The sequence below is a fragment of the Otolemur garnettii genome, unplaced genomic scaffold, assembly GCF_000181295.1.
Source record: "Otolemur garnettii isolate 467f Iridium unplaced genomic scaffold, OtoGar3 scaffold00043, whole genome shotgun sequence".
In the NCBI taxonomy this organism is placed as follows: Eukaryota; Metazoa; Chordata; class Mammalia; order Primates; family Galagidae; genus Otolemur; species Otolemur garnettii.
In genome coordinates this window covers 400,597-417,467 of record NW_003852438.1, presented here as the reverse complement: position 1 = coordinate 417,467, position 16,871 = coordinate 400,597, and the positions used below count along the sequence as shown (strand labels likewise).

The 16,871-nt window shown below is 34.6% G+C and overlaps 1 protein-coding gene across 4 annotated transcripts in view; it reads right to left on the bottom strand.

The window, feature by feature from the left end:
* Nucleotides 1-3,420: 3,420 nt before the first annotated feature.
* AKAP11 (A-kinase anchoring protein 11) overlaps nucleotides 3,421-16,871 on the bottom strand; it is a 50,112-nt gene continuing 36,661 nt past the window's right edge. For all 4 annotated transcript variants that reach the window (XM_023513684.1, XM_023513687.1, XM_023513686.1 and 1 more), the window contains 5 exons: nucleotides 16,349-16,504; nucleotides 11,846-11,929; nucleotides 11,038-11,090; nucleotides 7,913-8,073; nucleotides 3,421-4,299 (listed from right to left, as the gene is read on the bottom strand). In XM_023513684.1, coding sequence (XP_023369452.1) covers nucleotides 4,159-4,299; nucleotides 7,913-8,073; nucleotides 11,038-11,090; nucleotides 11,846-11,929; nucleotides 16,349-16,504 — 595 coding nt within the window. In that variant the 3' untranslated portion in view covers nucleotides 3,421-4,158. The remainder of the gene's footprint in view (nucleotides 4,300-7,912; nucleotides 8,074-11,037; nucleotides 11,091-11,845; nucleotides 11,930-16,348; nucleotides 16,505-16,871) is intronic.

Here is a 16,871-nt window from a genome sequence, read left to right as displayed (position 1 = left end):
AATACTTAAGACAAAGTTGAATTCAATTAATAACTAAAAAACGATAGCTAACTTTTAAGTATCTCGTGTATACAGTATGACAGAGGAAAGTGTTCAAAGCAGGTGAGAATCTCATAATCATGTTCATATTCAAGACAACCATAAGATTCTACTTTGCCTAAAATCAAAACAGATTGGGCAACTACCTTTTTAAGTCACTTAGGTCAGCATTCAGGGGCACCTATAAGTAGGTAAGCTCTAGAAGAAAATTTAAAACATTCCTAAGTTCTCCTGTTCTCAGAAATCATGATTTGAGCCTTTGGATCCTAAAGGACCCTTCTATCACAGCAGTACCACGTGCACATCTCCGTTTTAGTTGCGTACAGAGTAGTTGCTAAGATGTTATAGAAAGAAAACAAAGGACAGGCATTTCTTAAATTTATTGAAGAACTCTTAGTTGGGAGAAGAAAGATCACAGGCTTGAACAATTGTAAGATAAAAGAACAATTAATTGCAAATTATTACAAAAGAAACTTCTGAATTTTTTTGAGCCACTGCTAAAACAAAAGTTTAATGCATCCTGAAGTTCATATTTTGGTAAGTGAACACATTAAGTTACTGAAGAGCAAAAAAAAGTTACTGTTACACGGTACAAAATATCTTAATGTAGTAATTGAGCACAGCCAAATAAACAGCTATAATTACTCAAAGCTGCTTTTGCTATATATCTCATATATTAAACAAGAATGTGGATTACTTTTAACACTGCACAAGTAACCAAAGGTAGCAAATCGGCAATATTAAAACCTGATATTAAATACTATTGGAACATCACAACAAAAATGAAATAAGAATCTCTAAAACTACAACTCTACCCTAAGAAAGGAATGTACGTAGATGGTAAAAATAAATAAATAAAATAAAGTGACAAGAGTGACTAACACTGTATCTGCACCCTCAGAGCAGGAATACAGCAAATGAGTAAATGCTTACAGAATTTTTGCTGAAAGTGAGAAAAAATGCTTTTCATTTTACTACAATTTTCCTAATTCCCACTGAACCTCTTATTCTCTTGTGCTGGTGACAGGTGGATGGGGTTTTAAATGGAAGGTATTCTCCCCGCACCCTGAGTATGGATGTGTCTTTTTTTAAAAATTATTCTATGGAAAATTTCCTCTGAAAAACATAAAATTTAAAGTGATATACTGATGGAAAATTCAATATATTAATTGTGAAAGAATAATATTAGCTAAATAGTTAAATGAGTAAACATTTAAATCCAGATTCTGATAATGAATCAAAATTAAACTGCACTGAGGGAATGTGCACTAATGTCGAAGTCCTGGGTAAATTATCTTTCACTTTGTACACAGTGCATTTAATAAGTAATTAATTCTCCTTCCAGCAACATAAAACCCTTGTTTAGGCAAAATTAAAGTATTATGAATTGAATTAATTCACATTAAATATCTGAAAGAGTAAGGGAATATCTTTCAAAATATAAAGATGTTCTATATATTCACTAAGTGAATATTTTTAAAGATTTTAGAATGTCATTTTCTTCTGTGATTTATAAATGAATCACTCCTTCTGTAAAAATCAAGAAATATTTTCAAAATCAATATTAACACCAAAAATATAAATGTAATTTAAATCTGGCTTAAGAGGAGAAGAACATGAAAGAATTGCCACATTTCAGTCTGAAATAAGATTCTGAAAATTCCCTACCAGAGGTCTCTTTCACTTTCTTTCCACATATCGCTTGAAGGTTTTGAAACTGGTAAACAGAGAATTCAGCTCAATGCACATCACAACCTTAACAGATCTGAAAAAGACATCTTTAATAAGGGCCGCATGTGCAGAATGGCAATATTACAGTGTTACAATATAAATATGCCAAGCACATTTGTAATAAAATATGACAGAGTTGTCCTCAAGCTGTCCTGAAGATGGAGCAACAAAACAGATCTAGAATATCTTTGGAAAAATCACAAAGTGCCTTTAAAGAAAGTTTAGACTACATTTGATTAAAGATACTGCTCTAAACTCAAATGTTTTCTTTCTATATAATAAAGCTTAACTCACACTTCTTTTCACATCTTCTAATACTTAATATTTTTCTCTATGCCCCTGCACTGAATTAATGCAAAGTGTGGAGTTCCGTTGTTATTACAACCATACATGCTAACACCTAATGACTGGTCTGTCATTATGTAGTAGCTAAATTTGGAAACTCTGCACCCAGCGCAGCTCCAGCAAAATGCAAAGGAGGATATAAGAATATGAGGAAGACCTCACCTCAAAATGACTATACCACTAACAGAAATAACATAAACATTTTCAAACACAGAAAGTTTTACAAAACTAATATATTGTCACTTTAGTTTAAAAGAAATTCCAAACTAGGTCACATTTGGAGAAACAAATAATAAAAAAATAAATTCAGAACTCAATTTTGCTGTTGATCAAACCTGCACATATACCCAAGTTACTAAACATAATTTGATAGTTAAACACTTGTAAAAATGCAACCTAAACTTAATGATCAATTAATCCAAGAGCAAACATTCCTGGTCCTACTGTTTAGAAACTCGGATCAGTGCTGCCACACCTCAAGTTCTGAAAAGCTAAAGAAAGAAACAATTCTCATTATAAATTTCCTGTATTTCTTTGCCTTAAAAATATTTGAAGAAACTTCAGGAAAAACTTATGTTTAAGGCTTGCTCTATTTCTGTATCTTAAATTGAGAAAAACCAAAACCTATAGTGTAACCTCAAAATATTTAAATAGCTTTTGGCATTTTTCTTAAAAAGCAGATTTGATTCTCTCACTATAAAACATGTTTCTCTGCCATAATTACTAGTTCACATTCACGTTAAGTGCCCTCATCCCCAGTCCCTGGAAGGTGCTGTGTCTTCTATATTCTATACAGCTTTCAACAGCCAGCCAGTGCTCAGAAAAAAGAAAATGTGAAGGACAAAACCAAAGCTCCACATGAAAGGTGATTTACCCTAGAATACAAAACCCACCAGTGGAAGAATCCAAAATGTACACACAACCCACACATACAAAACCAAGATACATGCTTGGTCCATTATTCACATCAACGCTGTAGTTTCTAAAGACTAAGTAGTAGGAAATATAAAGCCCAGGAAGGTTATGGCAGAAAACTTTATAAAATAGGGCAGATACATTTTATAACTGGGGGGGGGGGGGGGGAGATCCCATTTTTTTCTAGAAAAAAAACTTATCCTTAGTAAAGTGGAGTTTTTCAAAAATGCAACAATGAAAACAATTTGGGGGCTTCTCCAAATGCATATTAACAATAATATTTACAATTTCAAAACATTTTCCAATTTGAATTTCACTTACAGGATAAGTTGGGAAACCCAAAATAGCCCAAAAGACAAATAAAAATTCTTACTGCACAATCGTTATAGACATTTTATTTTAAAGCACCTTTTTAAATGTTAACAGGGGTTCTGAACAAAGAAAACAGCAAAATAAAAGAGGGAACAGGTGAAAGTACTCCTTTACACACACACAAATCCAGACACAAACACATACACCTCAGCAGTTAGCATTGGCAAATACGGATGAAAAGATGGGGCAACTATCACAGTGTTCATAGAAACCAAAAATACTAATGTGTCTGCTACGAAATTAAATAGTTTGGGGAAATCAAAAGACTACCAACAGCTAAATACTATGAAAATAAAACTAATTTTTAAAAACAGGACAAAAAAATCTATGAGAAAGAAAATTAGCCTCAATTTTATTTTTCTGATATCAGACTAGTTATTAATGATATGTCATTTGTTTGCACAGTAGCCAAAGTATAACTGTATGACTGGAACCTATCCTTAGCCACTTCAGAGCCACTTCTAGCAGCACAATTTGGATGCAAAAAGAATGCTGTCAGACAAGCCCCCAACACCTCATGGGTAGTCCTTCCTTCAAACGCTCCTTTGTAGGGTCTTACCGCAATACACACATTCTACATGTGTAGAATACATGAGGATGATATTTTGACAGAGATTACAAAAGTATGAACTATATACACTGTGTGATGACACAAAGCGCCTAAAAAGCTCTATTTACTTTCCTCCCAATTCACTTAAAATGTTAGTAATCACTATGCAAATTTTATCCTAAGCATCTTTATCTGTTTCTTCCTCTCTATGCATTTTCCAAGAGCCAATCAAACAGTGACTTGCATCGCTCCTCACTGGAAGTTTTTTCCATTACTTCATAGTACTGAAGCACAGACTGCAGGAGGTCTCCCACTTTCCACCCTTTTTCCTGTAATCTTTTCGAAAGCTAAAAAAGAAAGACAGATGAAGCATTAACTAAAACCAATTTTATAACAATAAAGTTTTCGTTTTTATTTTTAACATTAAACTAAGATTCCCAGTGTCTACAATTAACTATCATTTCCTAGCTGTAACAAGGTCTTCTCTGCTAAACCACCACCTCTCTACCCAAATTAAACGTTTTCCTTTCCTGCCCTTTATAAAAACATCTCCTCCACAGAATGACACTTTGGGATTGCTGGAGACAGAACTCCACAAACCTCACCAAGCAGACAGTCTGTGTGGGAGTGCAGAGACTAAATTTCTACAGGAAATTCTTCACCTAACTAAACACATCTGCCACACCCTCAATTAGGAACATAAAATAATAAAGACAACGTCAAGTTTAATAAAAGGATGTGGATTTTCCTTCCACAACATATAGTGTGGTTTTTTTCTGGAATACACACTCTAGCCTCAACGGAAACATGGCTTTCAAAGTTAAAAAATGTTAATGTTTCAACAAAAAAGAATACCAAAAAAGTAAATAAATACAAGTTTATATCAATTTTACTGTCACCAATCAGAACATGCTTTGACTCAATTTTTTTCTATTAAGTTCTATAAAATTTCTTAAGTTTTAAAAGATCAGTAAGTTAAACTATAAAGAAAAATCATTAATTTTTGTAATATAAATGTTTAACCTTTTAAAAAATAGTTTTCTTGAGATATAATTCACATATCATACAATTCATGAAATGTGTACTGGTCAATGGTTTTTAGTATATTCCCCACGTTGACTGCAACTATCACCAGAATCAGTATTAGAACAATTTTCATTACACCAAAAGGAAAGCCCTTCCCCTGAGAAATCATTCCCCATTCTCTGCAACCTCCTCAACTCTAGGCAACCACTCAATCTACCTTTGGTCTCTACGGCTTTGCCTATTTTGGACATTTCATAGAAATGGAATCATAAAACACATGTGTGGTCTTTTATGACCAGCTTCTTACACTCAGCATAATCATTTCAAGGTTGTTCCAAGGTGTGGCAGGTATCAGTACCTTATCACTCAGTAATGACAGATATGCTAAATTTTACCTACTCACTCATGTCAGTAGATGATCATCTAGGCTAGGGTGTTCGCCTGTGAATGATGGGGAATCATTTCCACTGTGAATAATGTTGCCAGATGGACATTTATTTGTGCACAAGTTTCTGAGTGGAAATATGTCTTCATTTCTCTTGCATGGACATGCTAAGTTAGCTTGCAGAATGTTTTCCAAAGCAGCTGTGCCAGTTTACATTTTCACTAGTAAATATATGAAGGATCCAATGTCTCTGCATCCTTGCCAACACTTGCTATTATCTGTATTTCTGATTACAGCCATCCTAGTGAGCATCAAAGTACCTCATAGGGCTTGATTTGCATTTTCCTAATTGCTAATTAGGTCAAGCATCTTTTCACATGCTTGTTTGCCATTTATAAATCATCTCGGGAGAAACATCTATTCAGATACTTTGTCTATTTTAAACTGAATTATTTGTGTTTTTATTACTATATTGTAGAGTTCTTTATATATACTAGGTACAACTCCCTGATTAGAAATATAATTTGCAAATATTTTCTCCTATAATGTGGGTTGTCATTTCAAATTCTTGATGGTATCTTTTGAAACACAAAAGTTCTGAATTTTGACCCATTTTTTCTTCTCCATTTTTTTCACTTTTTTCTTGCATATTTTTATACTTTCTTGTGCCTATACAATTATCTCTCACCTTTTAGTTATACTTATGCTAATAGTGTTTGTTCTAGTTAATACTGAAAGTAGCAGAATAGTGTATTACCTAGAAAGACATAAAGTATTTCTATTATCATCATTATCACTAAAACTATTATGCCCTTGCCTCTTAGCTGCTTCATAACTTTCTAGCTATCTGGGATTTTAACCAGACAAGGTCAATGTCATTATTCAAAATTAGCTGTTTGGCTAGAATAAGCCACAGCCATAAGCAGGCATTGTCCATCCATAAGTAAGCATCCTTTTTTTTTTTTTGAGACAGAGCCTCAAGCTATCCCCCTGGGTAGGAGTGCTGTAGTATCACAGCTCACAGCAACCTCCAACTCCTGGGCTCAAGCGAGTCCCCTGCCTCAGCCTCCCAAGTAGCTGGGACCACAGGCGCCCTCCACAACGCCTGGCTATTTTTTGGTTGCAGCCATCATTGTCATTTTGGCAGGCCCAGGCTGGATTCGAATTCGCCACCTTAGGTGTATGTGGCTGGCGCCTTAGCCAATTGAGCCATAGGAGCCGAGCCAGTATCCCTTTTTACTCCATCATCAGGCCAAGGTCCCCTGGGCTTGGTTACATGAAGAGGTTTACATACTTTGGTATCATCTCTCTCAGCTCTACCTAAGGCCTTCCTTGACCCTCAGTTTATACAAGACTAAATGACCCCCTAAAGTTAGTTCTAACTCCCTACCCATTCTTTCCGCATGGCAATTCATTTTAGGAGCATTCCTTTCTGTCCTATTTTTGATTTCTGCCCCCAAACAGAAACTTAAATTGGAAACTTCTAGAAAGTCTAAGTAAAAATAAATGATAAAACACAAAACAAAAAGTTTTTATATAATGTGTTTTTCATGTATTTCTTTCAACAAAATCTTCATAAATTCTGAACCTGAAAGTAAGAGTAATTTGATTGTTCCTTTTTGGGTTTTTTTATTTTGTTTTGTTTTTTTGACAGAGTCTCACTATGTCACCCTTGGTAGAGTGCCATGCCGTCACAGCTGACAGCAACCTCAAACTCTTGGGCTTAAGCTATTTTCTTGCCTCAGTCTCCCTCAGTACAGGTGCTGACCACAATGCCTGGCTATTTTTTGGTTGTAGTTGTCATTGTTGTTTGGCAGGCCTGGGCTTGGTTTGAACCCCCCAGCTCCAGTGTATATTGCTGGCGCCCTAGCCGCTGAGCTACAGGCACCAAGCCTCCTTTTGGTTATTACAGGTCAACCTGGATTGGTTATTCACCAAACTATTGTAAACCCTATGATAAAATTAAGCCAAAGTTCTGACAAAGAGAACTATGGGGCAAAACCCGTAAGACTATGAACTGAATGTCTCAACTAATGATACACTTGGTACATGGTAAGCACTCAATAAAGGTAACTTATTTAAACTGTTATTGGCTTTTGATTGTGCCAGCTTCTCATAGGAATAGAACTGAATTATCAGAGACATTAATTATCAGGTATAATTATGAAATGATTAAATACAGAGAATAACAATCTTTTCATAAAGCACACATGCAATGCTCATCATTAATGATGGCATCTACTTTTGAGAATTTAGTGTCTGCCAGGTACCAGACTAGGCATTTTTTTTTTTTCAGTATTAAACTTCACAAACCGCTATAAGGTAGATTCTATATTCATTTCCATGAAGCAGCTAGGAGAACTGAGACAGACTGATTAATTTGGCCCAGGTTACAGTGCCAGAGTGGCAGAGCTAACCAATGAACCCAAACTGTTGGACTCTACAGCCTAAGCACTAAGCTGAAGAGACATCTTATCAGATCCATCACATGACAAGAACAAGAAATTTTTAATGTTGCCTCATAACTGCTCTGTAAGGTAGGTACTTACTAGTATAAACTCCTTCTTTGCAGAATCATGAAAATAAAGTTCTGCAACTTCAGCCTCAGAGGCAACAAGCCACTGAAGAATAATTCTTAGCTGGGGGTCTACTGTGCATGGCTCCAGGTCAATATTTGTAACCAGCAGAGTCTTTCCATCTTGCTTCAAACCTAATGTAAACAATATGAAGTGACACTCATCAATCCAACTTTTAATACTCTGGCTGCCAAATACATAAAAATATTTTCTATTAAAATAAATTAGCATTTCAATAAATGCTAGAAAAAAATCTTTTCTTAACCACACCATAACACCAACTAAAACATTTTTTAAAGAGCAAAATAATGCTAAAATAAAGGAATAACTTTGATCATCTTTTTCAACAGGAAAAATGTAAAATGTTATTTTACGGTACTGAATTCAAATACTATACATTATTTGTGTCCAATTATGGCTCACAAGTAGAGAAGAAAGCTATCATTACAAAATAAAAGTGAAACACACAATAAAAACCTTAAATAGCAAGAAACACTTGTACAGCTCCTTCATCCTAGGAGGTATTGTTCTAAGCCTTTTTCTCTTCATATATGTTATATTCACATGGTTCAAAAAATCCAAACAGTATGAAGGAATGCAGTGAAAAGTCTTAGGCCTACCAGTGCTACCCGTAACCACTAAGTTTCTTATGTATCTGGAAGTTTCTTCACGTAAGCATTAGCGTATATACCTGTGAGCTTTACAGGCTGTATCACTGACTGTTCCTGATTGTCATTCCCTACCTGCATTTCTGTTACAAGCTTTGTGGTTTGTCTTTTTAAAAAATTTTGGATTAATATAAGGGTACATACAATTAGATTACATTGTTTACCTCTGTTAGGTAAAGCCCTTGTTGTAATTAAGTCCTTCACCCAGATGGTATGCCATAAACCCCTACATTGTACCCCTTAGGTGAGAGTTTACCAACCCCCCTCCCCCATTCCCTCCTCCGCTCTTCTTGAATTTAATTGTTCTTCACTTGTGTGGGCCTATAGTTATTCATCTACCAGTTTCAAATTAGTATTGAGGAATGTTTGCTTTTCTACTCTTGAGATACTTTACTCAGGAGAATGTTCTCTAAATCCATCCAGGTAAATACAAAAGATGTAAAGTCTCCATCTTTTTCGTCGCTGAATTTATTAATCCATTCTTGGGTTGTTCCTCATCTTTGCTACTGTCAACTATGTGGTTATAAACACTCAAGTGCAAAAGTCCTTATAGTAAAATGATTTATTTTCTTCCGGGTAGATAACCTAGTAATGGGATTAGGGGATTAAATAGAAGGTCTACTTTTAGATCCTTGAGGATTCTCCATACTGCTTTCCAACAAGGCTGAAATATTTTTCAATCCCACCAAGAGTACATAACTGTTCGCTTTTCTACATACACCAGCATATGCAGCTTTGGGACTCTGTGATGTGGGCTATTCTCACTAGGGTTAAGTGATGTCTCAAGGTGGTTTTGATTTGCATTTCTCTAATGATAAGGGATGATGAGTATTTTTTCATAGGTTTGTAGGCTATTCATCTGTCTTCTCAAGAGAACGTTCTGTTCATGTCTCTTGCCCAGTGCTTAACTGAGTTATTTGCTCTTTTCTTGTGGATTTGCTTGAGTTTTTTGTAGATTCTGGTTATGAGATTCTGAAAGCTCAGGTGTCATAAAGTATATTTCAAGAAATTCTTTTTAGCAATTTTCTCAGTTGCCCCCTTCTAAAGAAACAATAATAAAAAAATTCACTAGTTCAAAAACATCTCAAAGAGCATAAATATTTTTGTATTTATACATGCCACTATGTAGAAGATATTATTGGTATTTTCATAATTAAGAAAAAATGTTTTTTGGAAAAACACAACCATCTGAATACAATAAAAACGGCTTCAGGCTCAGTGCCTGTGGCTCAAGTGGCTAAGGCACCAGCCACATACACCCAAGGTGGCAGGTTCGAATCCAGCCCAAGCCCGTCAAACAACAATGACAGCTGCAACCAAAAATAGCAGGGCGTTGTGGCAGGCACCTGTGGTCCCAGCTACTTGGGAGGCTGAGGCAGGAGACTCACTTGAGCCCAGGAGTTGGAGGTTTGCGGTGTGATGCCACAACACTCTACCCTGGGGGACAGCTTGAGGCTCTCGTCTCCAAAAAAAAAAAAAAAAAAAAAAATGGCTTCAATGAGAAGTTTCTAGATTGATTCAGATATTCCAATACATGGATTAAGGATTATAAACCATGGTCCAGAACTCTGTGATCAATGATAGCTAGTATTTACATATTGAGAATTATGTTTATTAAAAGAAGACTTAAATATTTTCTTCAAATACATGCATGCATGTGTGTAGGATTGGAATTGGGGAAAGGAAGAATTGATTTAAAAACAGCTTTTTGTTTTTACTTAGTGGTTCACATAAATTTAACATAAAACCCTAATCTTGGCTCAGCGCCTGTGGTTCAAGTGGCTAAGGCACCAGCCACATACACCTAAGGTGGCGGGCTGGAATCCAGCCCAGGCCTGCCAAAACAACAAATGACAGCTGCAACCAAAAAATAACCAGGCACTGTGGTGGGCACCTGTGGTCCCAGCTACTTGGGAAGCTGATGCAGGAGACTCACTTGAACACAGGAGTTGGAGGTTGCTGTGAGCTGTGATGCCACTGTACTCTACCCAGAGGGATAGCTTGAGCCTCTGACTCAAAAAAAAAAAAACAAAAAAAAACCCCTACTTCTTAAAGTTAACCAGTTTGAAAGGAAAATACTATGACAATACTATGCCATAATTATAATAAATTATATCTTATAACATGAGTAAGGATTTTATTTTACATTTTGAAAAAGATAATTATGTAGAGAGATCATGATAAATCTGTCAAATAGGTAATTTTTTCAAAGTATTTCTGTCTTTCATTACTGTAGCAATCAAATACAAACTGCTCAATGAAGTACCTAAAATTGGATAAGAAAAACTAGTTGAAAAATATCCTGATTTGCAATGTTTTATACAAATAGCTCAGGACCTATCTGATAAAAATGCACAAAACAAACTATAAAGACGTTTTTAGGGAACCCTAGACAAAAAAACATACTTTGAAAAACGAAGCATCAATTACCTTCTACATTGTCCTCATCATGCTCTTCATCTTTATCATCATCTGCTCCATCACTTGTTGAATAAAATAGTAGTAAAAAAACTAATTAATAATGGTATCAAAAACAATTCCAAAAAAATGTAGTAAGGAATGAATGTTACAATGTGACATATGACATTTAGAAAACGGAGAAATGACAATAAAAAAGGGAAGCTTTGCTTCTCACATCATTTCATGTTAAAATCTGAATTGCAAATGATGTCTAAAGTTATAAAAACCAAGAAATCCTTCCTTACCATGATATACAGAGCCAAGTAATTTCATAATAAAATTTAATTTAAAATAATTTAAAGCTGAAATAGTCTACTAATTTGATTTTAGATAATACATTTGGATATCAAAGAATGCCTTGAATAATTATTTAGTGATGCTTTGGCTGATGCCATTTATGTATACTTTTAACACACTAAAAACACAGTTTTCCTACATGTTTCTTATGTATAAAGTAAAACTACATAACAAAACAAAACAAAACAATAGAAATCCTGTAGGAAGCAAGCTCTTAAATGAAATAATTGGTAGAATGGAAAACAGCAAGCGGAGCAACACATGCATAACAGTAACACAGTTTGCAATTAGAGGTCAGTCATATCTTAGCACAGTTGAATTTTTCATTAGATGTAAATTCATCAAGCAGAATCATGTCAAAATACAAGAGAAAAGCAGGTTGATATACACTGGCACTGTAACCCACATTCTTTTAAGAATATGACATCATGCATTAGTGATGAAAGACCCATCCGTTTTCAAGTCTCTAGACTGGACCAACCTGTCTGATGTTGGAAAGGATAAATTGTCCTCATACAAATCTCCTTCTAAACCAAGACTGCTCCAGCTACTGCTGTTACCATTACTGCCAGAGGAAGAAAAGAACAGAGCTGAACTAGAAAATGAATAGTAAGATGACCTTTGTTTTCTTTGGAACAGCTCCTGTCCTTGATAATGGTAGATGTTCTGAAGCTGCCACAATGGAGTGGAGCTCCCATGAAGGTAGAGAAACCTTCACTCCTACTCTAAAAAGGTACATAGCAAATTCAGAGATTTTGGTGGGGTTGTTTTGTTGTTGTTCTCAATAGATCATGAAAATTATTCTAAACTTGCATTTATTTTCTAGATTAAGAAAACAATGAGTTGTAGGATAGCAAATGAATGTGAAGTAAGACGTTTCACGATGAAATTAATGTCTTATGGCAGACACTGGGATATAATTTGTAAAATGTGAACACTCTAGTTTAAAGTTTTTATAAAAACATGTATTTTCTTCAGAATAAAGCTAGAATAATCAAGATTTAATTAAGCATTATCCTTGTGTAGTTGGCCAGTCACTAATGCCATACACAGATATACTTCTTATACTACCTGATCAAAAGAAAACAACTATATTCTGAAACTTCAGCAAAGCAATTTTTTAAAAAAGCAACTGTGTTCAGAAACAAAATTAAATTCAACTTTTAAGAATAATATCTTCAACATGCAATTTTTAAAAATTCTAATCATTCTTAATTATTAAAATCATTAGTAAGCACATTAGTTCGCAGTGATAAGCAGCTATATTTCCTAATATTAGGTTATGCAATTACAAAATGTAATTTTGTATGTATTTACAGAAACCAAATTTTGGTCTACTTTAATTCAGTCTAAAAACTGAATTCACATAAAATCATTTTATATTCGTAAGTGTTGACATGATTACCAAAAAAAAAAAAAGATAATTATTTAAAGTTCTAAACAGCTTCCAAGCAATCACAAATAATTTACATATCCATATTTACTCTAACACTATCAAACTGTCACGAACCATATGTGTTAAAGAAGAAAAGTTAAAAGTGACCAGAGTCTTTTCAACCTATGTTGAAACACATATAGCCTTATTTTAAAGTCATTAAAACAACCAAAGTTTAGCCCACTTGGTGTTGTCAGACAAACTAAAAATAAGAAAATATTAAAAATGAAGAGATAGCTGTGACTCAAAGAGAAATAACATTAACGATCTCAAACACAGTACTTCAGTTAACAGAATGATTATTTTAACAAAGAACAATATTACAAAATTAAAACTCTACCCATGACAAGTACTCCTCCAAGTAATTAATAAACATTTATCACCTAAATATTACTTGAACATGAACAGCTTAGCAATGGAAAGACTAAAAATTCAAATTCCCTCTGACTAAAGCTCATTTCCCTCCCCTTTTGTACCTTAAAATGAGTCAGATTTTAAGTCAATTAGTTATAAAATACTACTTCTAACTAAAGTTACCAAATGCAAGGTATGGCAATCAAGTTCATGAACTAATCCTAGAAAAAAATGCTACATACCGCATTACTTAATATCACCATGATTACCTTTGAAGTACTTCCCTTGGGAAGTTATGCACTAAAGCCAGTGCCCAGTTCACCCTTCAAAGGAATTTTGAAACTCTTTTTCTGGAATGACCATCAGAGCTGTCATTGTATAGCACACAAAAACATGCAACAACAGTAACAAACACAACTTAGCAAGACACCACCACAGGTCAACACTAATACAGCTGAGAGACACTAATATACAAAGGTTATAAAACCTTATCAAGTTGTTTGTACAGTGCTGCCAATGTAAGCGCATGGTGGCAAGTCTGTGAACTTAATTGTCAGGCCTTGTACAATGACAGCTTATTGTCATTCCAGAGAAAGAGTTCCAAGACTGCTTTGAGGGTAAACTAGACACTGGTGTTGGAGTAGCTTCCCAAGGGGAGTACTTTGAAGGTTACCACAGTGATATTCAGCAATGAGGTATGTAGCAATTTTTCTAAGATGAGTTTGTGAACTTAATTGTCAAACCTCATAAATTGTTCATCTGACCAAGACATTTCTGAAAGTGAAAGAAGCCTCCACTAATAATTACATCAGAGCAGCAGAAGTAAACTGGACTATCCTGAGTACATCAGGAAATCTAATCACCCTATATTAACCCAATACATGAAGTACAAGAAGCTAATTCCTTCACTTAATATCTTATTTCATTCTTGAAAAACTGTCTGCTTTCATCATTTTCTTTATTGTCTTTTCATATTTTCTGTTTCAATAAGTGAACTTATGCCTTCAAACTAGTGGTAGTCAAGTACTACAATTCTTTACTATGGCTTGCAGTCATATGAAAACTAGCATCAATTCTGATACATCCCATAAAAATTGTCCCAAAACTCTAAAAGCCTAGCCCATCTCTTAAACTAATTCATAACTTCTAAGAGTCACCAACTACCTGAAATATTCAGGGGATTCATACAGACCAGTTCTCTTTCTGATCAACTGATTATATAATCCTCCTAAACACCTGTGAAAATCTAAAGTTACTACGTTTTTAGTTATTGCCCTCTTCTTAACTTCCTACTCATGACAGTGTAACGGGTTTCCAAATTGCCAAAGTCTTTTTCTCCTACCTTAACCTCTGTACCAGAAAAGAACAGTACTTATAGCAACTGTCATCAAAAGACACAATGGGTAAAGCAATAATATCTTTAAGCATGGTCTCTGAAACACATGCGCCAACATCATGTGAAGTGCTTACCAAGCATACAGAATCTCAGGACCCTCCACTGACCCAATGCATCTTAATTTTTGAAGGTGAGGCCCTAGAAATTATGTATGCAGCAAGCACACTCCCAGCCTTGGCTGAGTATTACCATCTTTTTCTGTGTTCCTGAACGTTCATATCTACACAGCATCATTAGGCCTTTTTATCACAAAATGTTCTTCAGCCAGGATGCCTCCCCACCTGAATTCTAATAATTTTATGAATCTAAATGCACTTTCCCAGATTCAATGTAATTAATTTAGCCTCAGCTAAATACTTTTGGTCATTTTTAACCTTTCTTCTGTTAATGGGATTATGTTTTCAGCCTTATTTCAAATATGACTATTCTCTATTACTAATAAAATAATGCTAAGGACAGAACCAATGACAGAAACTGATGCCTCCTTTTCTCATCAAATTTAATAACATTGTATGTAGAACTGTTCAAATAGCTACAAATCCTCTCCCTGCCACAATCCTCTGCCCGTAGTGCTCCCATCTAAACGCCAGGATCTCCTAAGCAATGACATCACTCCCCCACTGAAATCCTAAAGACCATGTTTCTCAAAGATGAGAGAAGAAATTAAATGTTAATATTCTATTCTAGATAAAGTTAGGGAAAAGGGCCAAAAAGGGCCAGCATAAGCCTCTCTGTTGTGACACTGTCCCACTTGTTTCTACCAGTTTTAAACATTGCCTTTTTATACTTAGACTTTAAGAAAAATTAGTAGTTTGTATAGCATTATAAGAAACTATGACAAAATAAATATTTTATAGAAATACCAACACTTACTGGTTAATCTAAGCATCAAACAAAATACTCTGGGATGACGTGTTCTAAGGGGTAAAAGCCATTTCCTTCCCTCTCCCCCCCCCACAATCACCTTCCGGCCTCCTCTTGGAGTGCCATTCCCAATCTAAGGGCATTCTCCAACAGATGCTTCACAGGCTCCTTACAACACATGCCAGAAACTGGGAGTATGCTGAAAACCCTTTCCTCTCTCTAGGCTCAGCTATGGAGGATATTTATTATTTCTAATTATCAGTTAATGTGGATAAAGATTTTGTAGCATTTTAGAGGTCAGGAATGCCTTTAGGCAGAGATAAGAAAATAAGAAACAACTGTATCCTAATTCACTAATTAATGTTTCAAAGACCATTGTTATGAACAAAGTTAACTAAGAAAAACTGCAATAAATGCCTTCTGTTATCAAAACTGTATTTTATAATGGCTTACTTAGATTTATGTATTTTTCAATCACTGAAGTATGAATGCTCCTGCTCATTTTGTTCCACACAAGGACCCTCCCTCTTCCAAAAAGGTGCTATTTTAACTAATATCAGGAAAACTACAGGGCTATTTTGATGCATTTTACAGATAACTGTTCTTTTTCCTATCCTTTAAAGAAAAGAAAAAACACTCTCTGTAAAATGAGAAAATCTTTTCCTCAAAAGTTCACCAGAAGTTCAAGAAAAGCTAAAAGGTATAAAATTAAACATTAGCAATATTTTTCAGATTAACTATTGGCACACCCGAAGAAAATTAGCTGAGCTAATTATTACACTAGATTTAATAAATGTCAAAAACCACTAGAAACACATTTTGAAAATAATGGTAGATTTTTAAATTTATATTTTTAAATACTCAACATAAATTGACAGCTCATTCATAAAATCTAAGGACCTAAATTATACAAATATATGCAAAATTTTAGTTACCTTTCACTTAGGTGATGAAAACTACTGCTTTCATCTTGGTGTTCATCTTCAAAACTTAAATTGGACCAGCTACCAGTGCTGTCATCACCAATGCTGAGATTCATCTGCTGGCTACCAAAAGACTCAGTTGACTGGAAGTTTTCTATTTCTTTTGAACTGAAAAAAAAATCAAACCGAGAGCATCACAGATTCTGAATATATATATGACTATCAATTTGATGATAAAGATAAAAAAAACAAGAAATGATATTCAAAGTCAAACCAGTAGTCCATTTAATCCTTTAGTTGTGTCTACTAATAAACTTGGCAGGACAGCATATTAATTTCCAAATTAACTAAAGTATCCATCAATACCCCTAACTTACCTAGTTACTCTCTTATGAATCTACCCTTAGTGTATCACTTATGTAAATTTTGTTGAAAGTAGTTCATATTTTCAACTGGAACTGTAGGGTACACGCTCCTAAGTTTATCTGCTTTGTAAAATAGTACTTTGTACTAAAGAAGCTTTCAGAACACAAAT